The 18,543-nt window shown below is 46.4% G+C and overlaps 1 protein-coding gene across 1 annotated transcript; it reads right to left on the bottom strand.

Annotated features, from left to right (window-relative positions):
• Positions 1 to 3,498: 3,498 nt before the first annotated feature.
• Positions 3,499 to 5,199, bottom strand: LOC115176455 (proline-rich extensin-like protein EPR1). Its single transcript, XM_029736498.1, has one exon. The coding sequence runs from the start codon at positions 5,197 to 5,199 to the stop codon at positions 3,499 to 3,501; it is 1,701 nt and encodes a 566-aa protein (XP_029592358.1).
• Positions 5,200 to 18,543: the final 13,344 nt, after the last annotated feature.

Genomic DNA, 18,543 nt, shown 5'->3' with positions numbered 1-18,543 from the left:
AACTCTCAGCTTCCGTAGAATAACATCAGACTCAGAGTGTGGCTGACGCAGGGAGCATGGCACAGAGAGCAGAGGTGGTCAGCTCTGTTACACTACACACACACTCACACTCACACTCACACACACACACACACACTCACAGACAGAGACGGTGAGGGAAGACTGACAAAGAGAGAGAATGTTCAAGTAAAGTCTCCTGGGTGACTTTGCTACACGCTTAAGAATGTGCTAAAAATAAGATCCCTCACTCACTCTCTCTTTTTATTTTCTCTCTGTCTTTCTCTTTTTGCAAGTAGACCTCCTGGAGTTGCAGTGTGGGGTCACTTTGGGGAGATGGTGTAGCAGCCAGCCAGGCCAGCTGATGAAAATGATCAACTGTTACTGGGCTGCTGAGAATGTTGTGTTGCGTTGTGTTGCGTTGTGTTGCGTTGTGCTGTGTTGTGCTGTGTTGTGTTGCGTTGTGTTGCGTTGTGTTGCGTTGTGTTGCGTTGTGCTGTGTTGTGTTGTGTTGCGTTGTGTTGCGTTGTGCTGTGTTGTGTTGCGTTGTGTTGCGTTGTGTTGTGTTGTGTTGTGCTGTGTTGTGTTTTTGTATGTGTCGTTTTTGTTGTTTAGGGCTTCTTGTCTTTACAGATCATTAAGCCTTCAGTAAAAGTATGGCTACTGTCTAGCATGTTACACTATTATTGTATTAAAGGCACACCTGCAGGAGGGGGGAGAGAGAGAGAGAGAGAGAGAGAGAGAGAGAGAGAGAGAGAGAGAGAGAGAGAGAGAGAGAGAGGGTAAGATGAAGGTAAGAGAGATACAGAAGAGATGGAGAGAGAAGGTAAGATAGATTGGAGAGAGAGAGAGGGATGCAGACAGGACACACACAATGACAGGGGAGGAAAGAATGTTTAGGGTGACTGAGAATGGCGGTGAGAGGAGAGGGAGCTCTGAAACTGGCGTGGCATCCCCAGCGCATTAACACTGGCCCGAGATGGAGAGAGCGAGAGGGAGGGAGACAGCCGGGCAGATGGAAAGAGTGTTTGCACAGTAAAAAGTTCCTTTTTGCGTGGGTTGCCTGCTTCTCCCCTCCCTTCCCCCCATCCTTCCTCCTCTCCCTCTCTGTCTCTGACCTATTGCTTCAACTCAATCATTCATAGATTTCTTCACTTGCAGACGCAAGACAACTTGGAAGGAGTGAGGGAGAAAGAGAGAGAGAGGGAACGTGAGTGGGAGAGCAACGCACAGTGAGAGGGAGGGAGGAACGGAGAGGGTTTTCGGCTGGCACTCACAGTCACACACACACACACACACCGTGTTCTGTCACATACCATAGAGTTTGGTTTAATAGAGAACAGATTAAATGTTGTTCATTCCTACTCTCGTTTCTCTCCCTCACTCTCTCTTTCATCCCTTCTTCCTTTGCAGAGAGAGAGTCTGTTAGCTGATAGAGGACAACTGTAGTAATGATGCTGGTTAATGTCCTCTTCTAATGAGCCAATAAAAGAGAGCAGAGCAGATGCTCCATATCACAACCCAATACAACACAACACAATACAGGACAACACAACCCAATACAGGACAACACAACACGATACAGGACAACACAACCCAATACAGGACAACACAACACAACACAGGACAACACAACCCAATACAGGACAACACAGCCCAATACAGGGCAACACAACCCAATACAGGACAACACAACCCAATACAAGACAACACAACACAGGACAACACAACCCAATACAGGACAACACAACCCAATACAGGACAACACAACACAATACAGGACAACACAACCCAATACAGGACAACACAACACAGGACAACACAACCCAATACAGGACAACACAACCCAATACAGGACAACACAACCCAATACAGGACAACACAACCCAATACAGGACAACACAACACAGGACAACACAACCCAATACAGGACAACACAGCCCAATACAGGACAACACAACACAATACAGGACAACACAACCCAATACAGGACAACACAACACAGGACAACACAACCCAATACAGGACAACACAGCCCAATACAGGACAACACAACACAATACAGGACAACACAACACAGGACAACACAACCCAATACAGGACAACACAGCCCAATACAGGACAACACAACACAATACAGGACAACACAACCCAATACAGGACAACACAACCCAATACAGGACTAACACAAGCACAATACAGGCAACAAAAACACCAACCCAAGTACAGGGACAAACACATCCACAGACAACAACCCAAACAGGACAAACACAACCCAATCAGGACAACACCACCCAATACAGGACAACCACAGCCCAAACAGGACAAACCACAATACAGGACAACACAACACAGGGACACACAACCCAATACGGACACACACAGCCCAAAGACAGGAACAACACAAACAAATACAGGACAACACACCAAGTACAGGAACAACAAACACAGGACAACACAACCCAATACAGGACAAACACAACACAATCAAGGACAACACACCCCAATACAAGGACAACACAACCCCAATACAGACAACACAACACAATACAGGACAACACAACCCAATACAGGACAACACAACCCAATACAGGACAACACAACCCAATACAGGACAACACAACACAATACAGGACAACACAACCCAATACAGGACAACACAACCCAATACAGGACAACACAACACAATACAGGACAACACAACCCAATACAGGACAACAAAACACAATACAGGACAACACAACCCAATACAGGACAACACAACCCAATACAGGACAACACAACCCAATACAGAACAACACAACCCAATACAGGACAACACAACACAATACAGGACAACACAACCCAATACAGGACAACAAAACACAATACAGGACACCACAACCCAATACAGGACAACACAATACAGGAAAACAAAACACAATACAGGACTACAAAACACAATACAGGACAACACAACCCAATACAGGACAACAAAGCACAATACAGGACTACACAATACAGGACAACACAACCCAATACAGGACAACAAAACACAATACAGGACTACACAATACAGGATAACACAACACAATACAGGACAGCACAGGACAATACAGGACAACACAGGACAATCAAGGACAGGACAACACAGGACAACACAATACAGGACAACACAGGACAATCAAGGACAGGACAACACAATACAGGACAACACAAGACAATCAAGGACAACACAACACAGGACAACACAATACAGGATTACACAACACAATACAGGACAACACAACACAGCACAGGACAACACAACACAAAACGACACAACACAGGACAACATAAGACAACACAACACAGGACAACATAAGACAACCCAACACAACACAGGACAACCCAACACAACACAGGACAACCCAACACAGCCATATCTGCATGTAGAAGGCAGAGAGAGACAAATGGAAAGGAAGAGAGCAATTGACATGCATAATTTGAAAATCACATCCGTGGGGAGTTTTCCTAACTAAACTAGCCAAAGGTGACGGGGGTGAATGGGCAGGAGCAGGGGGGTAGGAGGTGGAGGAGGAGAGGGGGGTGAATGGTCGGGAGCAGGGGGGTAGGAGGTGGAGGAGGAGAGGGGGGTGAATGGTCGGGAGCAGGGGGGTAGGAGGTGTAGGAGGAGAGGGGGGTGAATGGGCGGGAGCAGGGGGGGTAGGAGGTGGAGGAGGAGAGGGGGGTGAATGGTTGGGAGCAGGGGGGTAGGAGGTGGAGGAGGAGAGGGGGGGTGAATGGGCGGGAGCAGGGGGGTAGGAGGTGGAGGAGGAGGAGAGGGGGGTGAATGGGCGGGAGCAGGGGGATAGGAGGTGGAGGAGGAGAGGGGGGTGAATGGTCGGGAGCAGGGGGGTAGGAGGTGGAGGAGGAGAGGGGGGTGAATGGTCGGGAGCAGGGGGATAGGAGGTGGAGGAGGAGAGGGGGGTGAATGGGCGGGAGCAGGGGGGGTAGGAGGTGGAGGAGGAGAGGGGGGTGAATGGGCGGGAGCAGGGGGGTAGGAGGTGGAGGAGGAGAGGGGGGTGAATGGTCGGGAGCAGGGGGATAGGAGGTGGAGGAGGAGAGGGGGGTGAATGGGCGAGAGCAGGAGGGTAGGAGGTGGAGGAGGAGAGGGGGGTGAATGGTCGGGAGCAGGGGGGTAGGAGGTGGAGGAGGAGAGGGGGGTGAATGGGCGGGAGCAGGGGGGTAGGAGGTGGAGGAGGAGAGGGGGTGAATGGGCGGGAGCAGGGGGGTAGGAGGTGGCGGAGGAGAGGGGGGTGAATGGGCGGGAGCAGGGGGGGTAGGAGGTGGAGGAGGAGAGGGGGGTGATTGGTCGGGAGCAGGGGGGTAGGAGGTGGAGGAGGAGAGGGGGGTGAATGGGCGGGAGCACGGGGTAGGAGGTGGAGGAGGAAGGGGGGGTGAATGGGCGGGAGCAGGGGGGGTAGGAGGTGGAGGAGGAGAGGGGGGTGAATGGTCGGGAGCAGGGGGGTAGGAGGTGGAGGAGGAGGAGGGGGGTGAATGGGCGGGGCGCAGGGGGTAGGAGGTGGAGGAGGAGAGGGGGGTGAATGGGCGGGAGCAGGGGGGTAGGAGGTGGAGGAGGAGCGGGGGGTGAATGGGCGGGAGCAGGGGGTAGGAGGTGGAGGAGGAGAGGGGAGTGAATGGGCGGGAGCAGGGGGGTAGGAAGTGGAGGAGGAGAGGGGGGGGAATGGTCGGGAGCAGGGGGGTAGGAGGTGGAGGAGGAGAGGGGGGTGAATGGGCGGGAGCAGGGGGGGTAGGAGGTGGAGGAGGAGAGGGGGGTGAATGGGCGAGAGCAGGGGGGTAGGAAGTGGAGGAGGAGAGGGGGGTGAATGGGCGGGAGCAGGGGGGTAGGAGGTGGAGGAGGAGAGGGGGGTGAATGGGCGGGAGCAGGGGGGTAGGAGGTGGAGGAGGAGAGGGGGGTGAATGGGCGGGAGCAGGGGGGTAGGAGGTGGAGGAGGAGAGGGGGGTGAATGGGCGGGAGCAGGGGGGGTAGGAGGTGGAGGAGGAGAGGGGGGTGAATGGGCGGGAGCAGGAGGGTAGGAGGTGGAGGAGGAGAGGGGGGTGAATGGGCGGGGAGCAGGGGGGTAGGAGGTGGAGGAGGAGAGGGGGGTGAATGGGCGGGAGCAGGGGGTAGGAGGGGTGGTGAATTGTTGTACATCTCTTGGACGGAAGACAACAGCACATTAACCGTGATCACTGACTGTGAGAAAGAGAGAGTGAGAGACGCCACTTTATTGCAAAATGACTATCCTCCCCATGTGTCACTAGTTTATTCTCTTTTTCCCAAAAAACATCAACACGCTCACTCGCTCTTTGACGTACGTAGATGCATAAAGGGCATGTGGGGAGAGGGGGTAGGGGGGAATGATGGTGTGTGTAGGGGGGTGGTGAGTTAGGGTTACCACGACAGTTGGTCAGATAGGATGCCCTACTGGAATCATGCAGTCTGAGGCAGGAATGGAAGGATGGCGTGAGGGAGGGGATGGAGGGAGGGATGTCTGAGAGGAGAGAGGTGGAGGTTATGTAGAGAGTTAAGGGGTTGTCCATCTACACAGTCATACTAGAGTAAACATTAACAGTAGTATACTATGTCGGCCTCGCGTCCGTTCCCTTTGAGCGTAAACGCTGTTTATTCTACAGCTTGGTGGAATTCCCTGGAGGAGGAAATGGTGGAGCAACATCAGCATGATGAAATGATTGACTCCCAAAATCACGTTTGCCATTGGAGCTTCCTGTTTTTCCAGCGTTGCGTCATATTCAACATTCCCTCTGTTTACACATCCAAGGCTGTGAGGTAGGCAGGATCAGAGCCTTAACCTTCACCCCCATTACACTACAGTCACTTACAGGAGACATACAGTAACCAATGGTGTCATTTAGAACAGGAGTTGTACACTACATAAACCAATTGGAATACCAGAAGGGTTATTTGGACAATACCAACATATTCAAATGTCTGTAAATGTAAAAAAGTATGATAAATATTATGAAATTATTCAAATGTGCCCTTATTGTAAACCAGGGATGATCAAGTCCAACTCCCAGCCAATCAGAGCGCATGGATCAAACCCAGCAGACACTCTGACCCATCAAAAGGCTTCATATGACAGTGAGGAAACCATGTAAGAGACAGTCGCGTGCAGAACTACACGGCGCCAGGGTTTGTCAGGGCTACGCAAAGATTGACTAACCCAGTAAAGTTGGACTAAGTGAGTCAGGTTTGTCTGGCCAGGAGGCCAAGGGAAGGCCATGTCACAGGTTCCCTACTCTCACTCTCTGATGTCTTACTAATGTTTCATACACACACGGACACAGTCACAGACATATGGAGGGCTTTAGTAAGCCGTGACACAGTCACAGAAATATGGAGGGCTGTAGTAAGCCGTGACACAGTCACAGACTTATGGAGGGCTGTAGTAAGCCGTGACACAGACATAGGGAGGGCTGTAGTAAGCCGTGACACAGTCACAGACATATGGAGGGCTGTAGTACGCCGTGACACAGTCACAGACATAGGGAGGGCTGTAGTAAGCCGTGACACAGTCACAGACTTATGGAGGGCTGTAGTAAGCCGTGACACGGTCACAGACATAGGGAGGGCTGTAGTAAGCCGTGACACAGTCACAGACATATGGAGGGCTGTAGTACGCCGTGACACAGTCACAGACATAGGGAGGGCTGTAGTAAGCCGTGACACAGTCACAGACATATGGAGGGCTGTAGTACGCCGTGACACAGTCACAGACATAGGGAGGGCTGTAGTAAGCCGTGACACAGTCACAGACATATGGAGGGCTGTAGTAAGCCGCGACACATTCACAGACATATGGAGGGCTGTGGTAAGCCGTGACACAGTCACAGACATAGGGAGGGCTGTAGTAAGCCGTGACACAGTCACAGACATATGGAGGGCTGTGGTAAGCCGTGACACAGTCACAGACATAGGGAGGGCTGTAGTAAGCCGTGACACAGTCACAGACATATGGAGGGCTGTAGTAAGCCGTGACACAGTCACAGACATATGGAGGGCTGTAGAAAGCCGTGACACAGTCACAGACATATGGAGGGCTGTAGTAAGCCGTGACACAGTCACAGACATATGGAGGGCTGTAGTAAGCCGTGACACAGTCACAGACATATGGAGGGCTGTAGTAAGCCGTGACACATTCACAGACATATGGAGGGCTGTAGTAAGCCGTGACACAGTCACAGACATAGGGAGGGCTGTAGTAAGCCGTGACACAGTCACAGACATATGGAGGGCTGTAGTAAGCCGTGACACAGGTTCTTTCTCATGTATAACATTTTAACACACACACACACACGGCTGGTATAGACCATGTCACAGGTTACTCTGATGTATAACATTTTAACACACACACACACGGCTGGTATAGACCATGTCACAGGTTCCTCTGATGTATAACATTTTAACACACACACACACACACACACACACACACGGCTGGTATAGACCATGTCACAGGTTCCTCTGATGTATAACATTTTAACACACACACACACGGCTGGTATAGACCATGTCACAGGTTACTCTGATGTATAACATTTTAACACACACACGGCTGGTATAGACCATGTCACAGGTTCCTCTGATGTATAACATTTTAACACACACACACATGGCTGGTATAGACCATGTCACAGGTTCTCTCTGATGTATAACATTTTAACACACACACACACGGCTGGTATAGACCATGTCACAGGTTCCTCTGATGTATAACATTTTAACACACACACACACGGCTGGTATAGACCATGTCACAGGTTACTCTGATGTATAACATTTTAACACACACACACACGGCTGGAATAGACCATGTCACAGGTTCTCTCTGATGTATAACATTTTAACACACACACACACGGCTGGTATAGACCATGTCACAGGTTACTCTGATGTATAACATTTTAACACACACACACACACGGCTGGTATAGACCATGTCACAGGTTCTCTCTGATGTATAACATTTTAACACACACAAGCGGCTGGTATAGACCATGTCACAGGTTCCTCTGATGTATAACATTTTAACACACACACACACACACACACGGCTGGTATAGACCATGTCACAGGTTACTCTGATGTATAACATTTTAACACACACACACACGGCTGGTATAGACCATGTCACAGGTTCCTCTGATGTATAACATTTTAACACACACACACACACGGCTGGTATAGACCATGTCACAGGTTCCTCTGATGTATAACATTTTAACACACACACACGGCTGGTATAGACCATGTCACAGGTTCCTCTGATGTATAACATTTTAACACACACACACACACACACACACACTGCTGGTATAGACCATGTCACAGGTTCCTCTGATGTATAACATTTTAACACACACACACACACGGCTGGTATAGACCATGTCACAGGTTACTCTGATGTATAACATTTTAACACACACACACACACACACACACACACACGGCTGGTATAGACCATGTCACAGGTTCCTCTGATGTATAACATTTTAACACACACACACACACACGGCTGGTATAGACCATGTCACAGGTTCTCTCTGATGTATAACATTTTAACACACACACACACGGCTGGTATAGACCATGTCACAGGTTCCTCTGATGTATAACATTTTAACACACACACACATGGCTGGTATAGACCATGTCACAGGTTCTCTCTGATGTATAACATTTTAACACACACACACACGGCTGGTATAGACCATGTCACAGGTTCCTCTGATGTATAACATTTTAACACACACACACACGGCTGGTATAGACCATGTCACAGGTTACTCTGATGTATAACATTTTAACACACACACACACGGCTGGAATAGACCATGTCACAGGTTCTCTCTGATGTATAACATTTTAACACACACACACACGGCTGGTATAGACCATGTCACAGGTTACTCTGATGTATAACATTTTAACACACACACACACACGGCTGGTATAGACCATGTCACAGGTTACTCTGATGTATAACATTTTAACACACACACAGGGCTGGTATAGACCATGTCACAGGTTCTCTCTGATGTATAACATTTTAACACACACACACGGCTGGTATAGACCATGTCACAGGTTCCTCTGATGTATAACATTTTAACACACACACACACGGCTGGTATAGACCATGTCACAGGTTACTCTGATGTATAACATTTTAACACACACACACACACACGGCTGGTATAGACCATGTCACAGGTTCCTCTGATGTATAACATTTTAACACACACACACACGGCTGGTATAGACCATGTCACAGGTTCCTCTGATGTATAACATTTTAACACACACACACACACACACACACACTGCTGGTATAGACCATGTCACAGGTTCCTCTGATGTATAACATTTTAACACACACACACACACACACGGCTGGTATAGACCATGTCACAGGTTACTCTGATGTATAACATTTTAACACACACACACACACACACACACACACACACACACACGGCTGGTATAGACCATGTCACAGGTTCTCTCTGATGTATAACATTTTAACACACACACACGGCTGGTATAGACCATGTCACAGGTTCTCTCTGATGTATAACATTTTAACACACACACACACACACGGCTGGTATAGACCATGTCACAGGTTCCTCTGATGTATAACATTTTAACACACACACACACGGCTGGTATAGACCATGTCACAGGTTCCTCTGATGTATAATATTTTAACACACACACACACACGGCTGGTATAGACCATGTCACAGGTTCTCTCTGATGTATAACATTTTAACACACACACACACACACGGCTGGTATAGACCATGTCACAGGTTCCTCTGATGTATAACATTTTAACACACACACACACACGGCTGGTATAGACCATGTCACAGGTTACTCTGATGTATAACATTTTAACACACACACACACGGCTGGTATAGACCATGTCACAGGTTACTCTGATGTATAACATTTTAACACACACACACACGGCTGGTATAGACCATGTCACAGGTTACTCTGATGTATAACATTTTAACACACACACACACACACACGGCTGGTATAGACCATGTCACAGGTTACTCTGATGTATAACATTTTAACACACACACACATGGCTGGTATAGACCATGTCACAGGTTCTCTCTGATGTATAACATTTTAACACACACACACACGGCTGGTATAGACCATGTCACAGGTTACTCTGATGTATAACATTTTAACACACAAACACACACACATGGCTGGTATAGACCATGTCACAGGTTCCTCTGATGTATAACATTTTAACACACACACACACACACACACACGGCTGGTATAGACCATGTCACAGGTTCCTCTGATGTATAACATTTTAACACACACACACACGGCTGGTATAGACCATGTCACAGGTTCTCTCTGATGTATAACATTTTAACACACACACACACACACACGGCTGGTATAGACCATGTCACAGGTTCCTCTGATGTATAACATTTTAACACACACACACACGGCTGGTATAGACCATGTCACAGGTTACTCTGATGTATAACATTTTAACACACACACACACGGCTGGTATAGACCATGTCACAGGTTCTCTCTGATGTATAACATTTTAACACACACACACACACACACACACACGGCTGGTATAGACCATGTCACAGGTTCCTCTGATGTATAACATTTTAACACACACACACACGGCTGGTATAGACCATGTCACAGGTTACTCTGATGTATAACATTTTAACACACACACACACGGCTGGTATAGACCATGTCACAGGTTCTCTCTGATGTATAACATTTTAACACACACACACACGGCTGGTATAGACCATGTCACAGGTTCTCTCTGATGTATAACATTTTAACACACACACACATACGGCTGGTATAGACCATGTCACAGGTTCCTCTGATGTATAACATTTTAACACACACACACACGGCTGGTATAGACCATGTCACAGGTTCCTCTGATGTATAACATTTTAACACACACACACACACACACGGCTTGTATAGACCATGTCACAGGTTACTCTGATGTATAACATTTTAACACACACACACACACACACACACGGCTGGTATAGACCATGTCACAGGTTCCTCTGATGTATAACATTTTAACACACACACACACGGCTGGTATAGACCATGTCACAGGTTCCTCTGATGTATAACATTTTAACACACACACACACACGGCTGGTATAGACCATGTCACAGGTTCTCTCTGATGTATAACATTTTAACACACACACACACGGCTGGTATAGACCATGTCACAGGTTCCTCTGATGTATAACATTTTAACACACACACACACACGGCTGGTATAGACCATGTCACAGGTTCCTCTGATGTATAACATTTTAACACACACACACACGGCTGGTATAGACCATGTCACAGGTTCTCTCTGATGTATAACATTTTAACACACACACACACACGGCTGGTATAGACCATGTCACAGGTTCCTCTGATGTATAACATTTTAACACACAAACACATGGCTGATATAGACCATGTCACAGGTTCCTCTGATGTATAACATTTTAACACACACACACACGGCTGGTATAGACCATGTCACAGGTTCTCTCTGATGTATAACATTTTAACACACACACACACACGGCTGTTATAGACCATGTCACAGGTTCTCTCTGATGTATAACATTTTAACACACACACACACGGCTGGTATAGACCATGTCACAGGTTCTCTCTGATGTATAACATTTTAACACACACACACACACGGCTGGTATAGACCATGTCACAGGTTCCTCTGATGTATAACATTTTAACACACACACACACGGCTGGTATAGACCATGTCACAGGTTCTCTCTGATGTATAACATTTTAACACACACACACAAACGGCTGGTATAGACCATGTCACAGGTTCCTCTGATGTATAACATTTTAACACACACACACATGGCTGGTATAGACCATGTCACAGGTTCTCTCTGATGTATAACATTTTAACACACACACGGCTGGTATAGACCATGTCACAGGTTCCTCTGATGTATAACATTTTAACACACACACACACACACACGGCTGGTATAGACCATGTCACAGGTTCCTCTGATGTATAACATTTTAACACACACACACACGGCTGGTATAGACCATGTCACAGGTTACTCTGATGTATAACATTTTAACACACACACACGGCTGGTATAGACCATGTCACAGGTTCTCTCTGATGTATAACATTTTAACACACACACACACACACACGGCTGGTATAGACCATGTCACAGGTTCCTCTGATGTATAACATTTTAACACACACACACACGGCTGGTATAGACCATGTCACAGGTTACTCTGATGTATAACATTTTAACACACACACACACGGCTGGTATAGACCATGTCACAGGTTCTCTCTGATGTATAACATTTTAACACACACACACACGGCTGGTATAGACCATGTCACAGGTTCTCTCTGATGTATAACATTTTAACACACACACACATACGGCTGGTATAGACCATGTCACAGGTTCCTCTGATGTATAACATTTTAACACACACACACACGGCTGGTATAGACCATGTCACAGGTTCCTCTGATGTATAACATTTTAACACACACACACACACACACGGCTGGTATAGACCATGTCACAGGTTACTCTGATGTATAACATTTTAACACACACACACACACGGCTGGTATAGACCATGTCACAGGTTCCTCTGATGTATAACATTTTAACACACACACACACGGCTGGTATAGACCATGTCACAGGTTCCTCTGATGTATAACATTTTAACACACACACACACACGGCTGGTATAGACCATGTCACAGGTTCTCTCTGATGTATAACATTTTAACACACACACACACGGCTGGTATAGACCATGTCAAAGGTTCCTCTGATGTATAACATTTTAACACACACACACACACGGCTGGTATAGACCATGTCACAGGTTCCTCTGATGTATAACATTTTAACACACACACACATGGCTGGTATAGACCATGTCACAGGTTACTCTGATGTATAACATTTTAACACACACACACACGGCTGGTATAGACCATGTCACAGGTTCCTCTGATGTATAACATTTTAACACACACACACACGGCTGGTATAGACCATGTCACAGGTTCCTCTGATGTATAACATTTTAACACACACACACACGGCTGGTATAGACCATGTCACAGGTTCTCTCTGATGTATAACATTTTAACACACACACACACACACGGCTGGTATAGACCATGTCACAGGTTACTCTGATGTATAACATTTTAACACACACACACGGCTGGTATAGACCATGTCACAGGTTCTCTCTGATGTATAACATTTTAACACACACACACACGGCTGGTATAGACCATGTCACAGGTTCTCTCTGATGTATAACATTTTAACACACACACACACACGGCTGGTATAGACCATGTCACAGGTTCCTCTGATGTATAACATTTTAACACACACACACATGGCTGATATAGACCATGTCACAGGTTCTCTCTGATGTATAACATTTTAACACACACACACACGGCTGGTATAGACCATGTCACAGGTTCCTCTGATGTATAACATTTTAACACACACACACATGGCTGATATAGACCATGTCACAGGTTCTCTCTGATGTATAACATTTTAACACACACACACACACGGCTGTTATAGACCATGTCACAGGTTCTCTCTGATGTATAACATTTTAACACACACACACACGGCTGGTATAGACCATGTCACAGGTTCTCTCTGATGTATAACATTTTAACACACACACACACACGGCTGGTATAGACCATGTCACAGGTTCCTCTGATGTATAACATTTTAACACACACACACACACGGCTGGTATAGACCATGTCACAGGTTCTCTCTGATGTATAACATTTTAACACACACACACACAGGGCTGGTATAGACCATGTCACAGGTTCTCTCTGATGTATAACATTTTAACACACACACACACGGCTGGTATAGACCATGTCACAGGTTCCTCTGATGTATAACATTTTAACACACACACACACGGCTGGTATAGACCATGTCACAGGTTACTCTGATGTATAACATTTTAACACACACACACACACACACACACGGCTGGTATAGACCATGTCACAGGTTACTCTGATGTATAACATTTTAACACACACACACACGGCTGGTATAGACCATGTCACAGGTTACTCTGATGTATAACATTTTAACACACACACACACACACACGGCTGGTATAGACCATGTCACAGGTTCCTCTGATGTATAACATTTTAACACACACACACACACACGGCTGGTATAGACCATGTCACAGGTTCCTCTGATGTATAACATTTTAACACACACACACACGGCTGGTATAGACCATGTCACAGGTTCCTCTGATGTATAACATTTTAACACACACACACGGCTGGTATAGACCATGTCACAGGTTACTCTGATGTATAACATTTTAACACACACACACACACGGCTGGTATAGACCATGTCACAGGTTACTCTGATGTATAACATTTTAACACACACACACACACGGCTGGTATAGACCATGTCACAGGCTCTCTCTGATGTATAACATTTTAACACACACACACACAGCTGGTATAGACCATGTCACAGGTTACTCTGATGTATAACATTTTAACACACACACACACGGCTGGTATAGACCATGTCACAGGTTCTCTCTGATGTATAACATTTTAACACACACACGGCTGGTATAGACCATGTCACAGGTTCCTCTGATGTATAACATTTTAACACACACACACACACACACACACACGGCTGGTATAGACCATGTCACAGGTTCCTCTGATGTATAACATTTTAACACACACACACACACGGCTGGTATAGACCATGTCACAGGTTACTCTGATGTATAACATTTTAACCCAAACACACACACACACGGCTGGTATAGACCATGTCACAGGTTCCTCTGATGTATAACATTTTAACACACACACACACACGGCTGGTATAGACCATGTCACAGGTTCCTCTGATGTATAACATTTTAACCCAAACACACACACACACGGCTGGTATAGACCATGTCACAGGTTCCTCTGATGTATAACATTTTAACACACACACACACGGCTGGTATAGACCATGTCACAGGTTCTCTCTGATGTATAACATTTTAACACACACACACACGGCTGGTATAGACCATGTCACAGGTTCCTCTGATGTATAACATTTTAACACACACACACACACACACGGCTGGTATAGACCATGTCACAGGTTCCTCTGATGTATAACATTTTAACACACACACACACGGCTGGTATAGACCATGTCACAGGTTACTCTGATGTATAACATTTTAACACACACACACACGGCTGGTATAGACCATGTCACAGGTTCCTCTGATGTATAACATTTTAACACACACACACGGCTGGTATAGACCATGTCACAGGTTACTCTGATGTATAACATTTTAACACACACACACACACGGCTGGTATAGACCATGTCACAGGTTACTCTGATGTATAACATTTTAACACACACACACACACGGCTGGTATAGACCATGTCACAGGCTCTCTCTGATGTATAACATTTTAACACACACACACACAGCTGGTATAGACCATGTCACAGGTTACTCTGATGTATAACATTTTAACACACACACACACGGCTGGTATAGACCATGTCACAGGTTCTCTCTGATGTATAACATTTTAACACACACACGGCTGGTATAGACCATGTCACAGGTTCCTCTGATGTATAACATTTTAACACACACACACACACACACACACACGGCTGGTATAGACCATGTCACAGGTTCCTCTGATGTATAACATTTTAACACACACACACACACGGCTGGTATAGACCATGTCACAGGTTACTCTGATGTATAACATTTTAACCCAAACACACACACACACGGCTGGTATAGACCATGTCACAGGTTCCTCTGATGTATAACATTTTAACACACACACACACACGGCTGGTATAGACCATGTCACAGGTTCCTCTGATGTATAACATTTTAACCCAAACACACACACACACGGCTGGTATAGACCATGTCACAGGTTCCTCTGATGTATAACATTTTAACACACACACACACGGCTGGTATAGACCATGTCACAGGTTCTCTCTGATGTATAACATTTTAACACACACACACACGGCTGGTATAGACCATGTCACAGGTTCCTCTGATGTATAACATTTTAACACACACACACACGGCTGGTATAGACCATGTCACAGGTTCCTCTGATGTATAACATTTTAACACACACACACACACGGCTGGTATAGACCATGTCACAGGTTCCTCTGATGTATAACATTTTAACACACACACACACGGCTGGTAAAGACCATGTCACAGGTTCCTCTGATGTATAACATTTTAACACACACACACACGGCTGGTATAGACCATGTCACAGGTTACTCTGATGTATAACATTTTAACACACACACACACACAGCTGGTATAGACCATGTCACAGGTTCCTCTGATGTATAACATTTTAACACACACACACACACGGCTGGTATAGACCATGTCACAGGTTCCTCTGATGTATAACATTTTAACACACACACACACGGCTGGTATAGACCATGTCACAGGTTACTCTGATGTGTTGGAGGTTTAATTCAGTGTCTCTGCTCCTCCTCCTCCGGTGGTTTATACACATTGGTGATGTCATGGGTAGCACACACAAACACACACACACACTTAATATTATTGTACACATATATTCACCACATTCACACCACCAGCCTACTAATTACCCACACACATGCACACACGCTCACACTCACACACACACGCACACACACACACCCACACGCCCACACGCCCTCACTACCCCTTCTCCATGGCACAGAGGCCTTCTTTCCCAAAAAATAGCCCCCCATGAGCATACAAACACACACACACACACACACTGCATACATGTGCACTCCCTTCCTCTCTCACACACACACACACGCACACACACATACACACACACACACACACACACACACACAGCATACATGTGCACTCCCTCTCACACACACACAGAGTGACAGTGTGTATGAGTGATATGAGTGATCACCACAGGCAGATTGTCTAACAGACTCTCAGTGCCTCAGAACCACCCAGGAGACCCCTATCATGGTAGGCAGACGGAGAGAAGGAGAGAGAGGGAACGAGGGAGGGAGAGTGACTAACTTCACTCTTTCTTTTCTTCTTGCCCCAGCTGTGTCTTCAAACAGCCCTTTGATGTGGGAAATTAAAAAGAGCGAGTGTGTCAATATCTCCCTCGGTCCACCACATTCATCCATTTCCTCTCCTCCTCTCCCCTTCTCCTCTCCTCTCTTTTCTTGTCTGCTGTTGACCCAGGAAAAGAGAATACTACTTTCCCACAACACCTCTACCACCCAGCCTCCTCGCCACTATGCCCTCATAAGTGTCAGTGTGTTTATTTGTGTATCCGTGTGTGTGTGTGTGTGTAGGCCCATCACTTAACACTTGTACCCACTACCCACATCATTATTAGTGTGTCTGATGTTCTCCCTTGAAGACCTCACCTCCTAAGCATTATATCCTTTTGTTGGTTATATGTGTGTGTGTGTGTGTGTGTGTGTGTGTGTGTGTGTGTGTGTGTGTGTGTGTGTGTGTGTGTGTGTCTGTGTGTGTGTACTGTTTTAACCCCATCTTATTCCCCCTCCCTGACACTGTGTTACTGGACTAGAGTCCTGTCACTGTTTCTATGCAACACTAGGCCCCTTCTGGACAACACCTCTCTCCTGTCCCGCTCTGTCTCTCACTCTTTCCTTCACCCTGGAGAGGGAGAGAGGGAGAGAAAAAAGAAGGGGGGAAAGTGGAAATAACAGGATGATGTCTCAGGAGTGGCTGTCTGTAAAAAATGAGAGTGGGGGGAGAGAGGTGTTTTCTCTGTGTATGAACTATGAAGTGGGGAACGTGCCATATGGAGCAGAGTCCTACTGTAAAGCCACAGTCAAAAAGCATTTTTAACACTCAGAGAAACACAATAAACAATGAGGGAGAGAGCGAGAGAAAACAAGGTAGATCCACTGTATAAAGGATACAGGACTGGAGATAGGCTGATATAAAATTAAACAATGGCCTTTTTAAACTTCTGCAGTGATAGAGAGAGGGGGGAAGAGATTTGGAGATGGAAAGATAGAAAGAGGTAGATGGACTGATAAATAGGTAGCGGGATGCGACGGAGGAAGTGTAGACTACTGGAGATAGGGACAGGATGGACGAGAGAAAGTGATACAGACTGAAAAAAAGAAGAAAAAACAACGGAACATTTTGAAAAATTTGCTAAGGGAGACAGACAGATCTGGCAGGGAGGGGAGGAGGAAAGAGGGAGCGCGTGTTTTTATGAATGAATGTCGGTGACTCAGTCGATGTGTCATACAGCCCCGTC

The sequence above is a fragment of the Salmo trutta genome, chromosome 37, assembly GCF_901001165.1.
Source record: "Salmo trutta chromosome 37, fSalTru1.1, whole genome shotgun sequence".
Taxonomy (NCBI): domain Eukaryota; kingdom Metazoa; phylum Chordata; class Actinopteri; order Salmoniformes; family Salmonidae; genus Salmo; species Salmo trutta.
This window is presented reverse-complemented; position numbering and strand designations above follow the sequence as displayed.

Bases quoted from the DNA above. Each gene is read 5' to 3' on its own strand.
- LOC115176455 (XM_029736498.1), bottom strand. From the start codon at position 5,199: ATGTGCTGTTGTCTTCCGTCCAAGAGATGTACAACAATTCACCACCCC.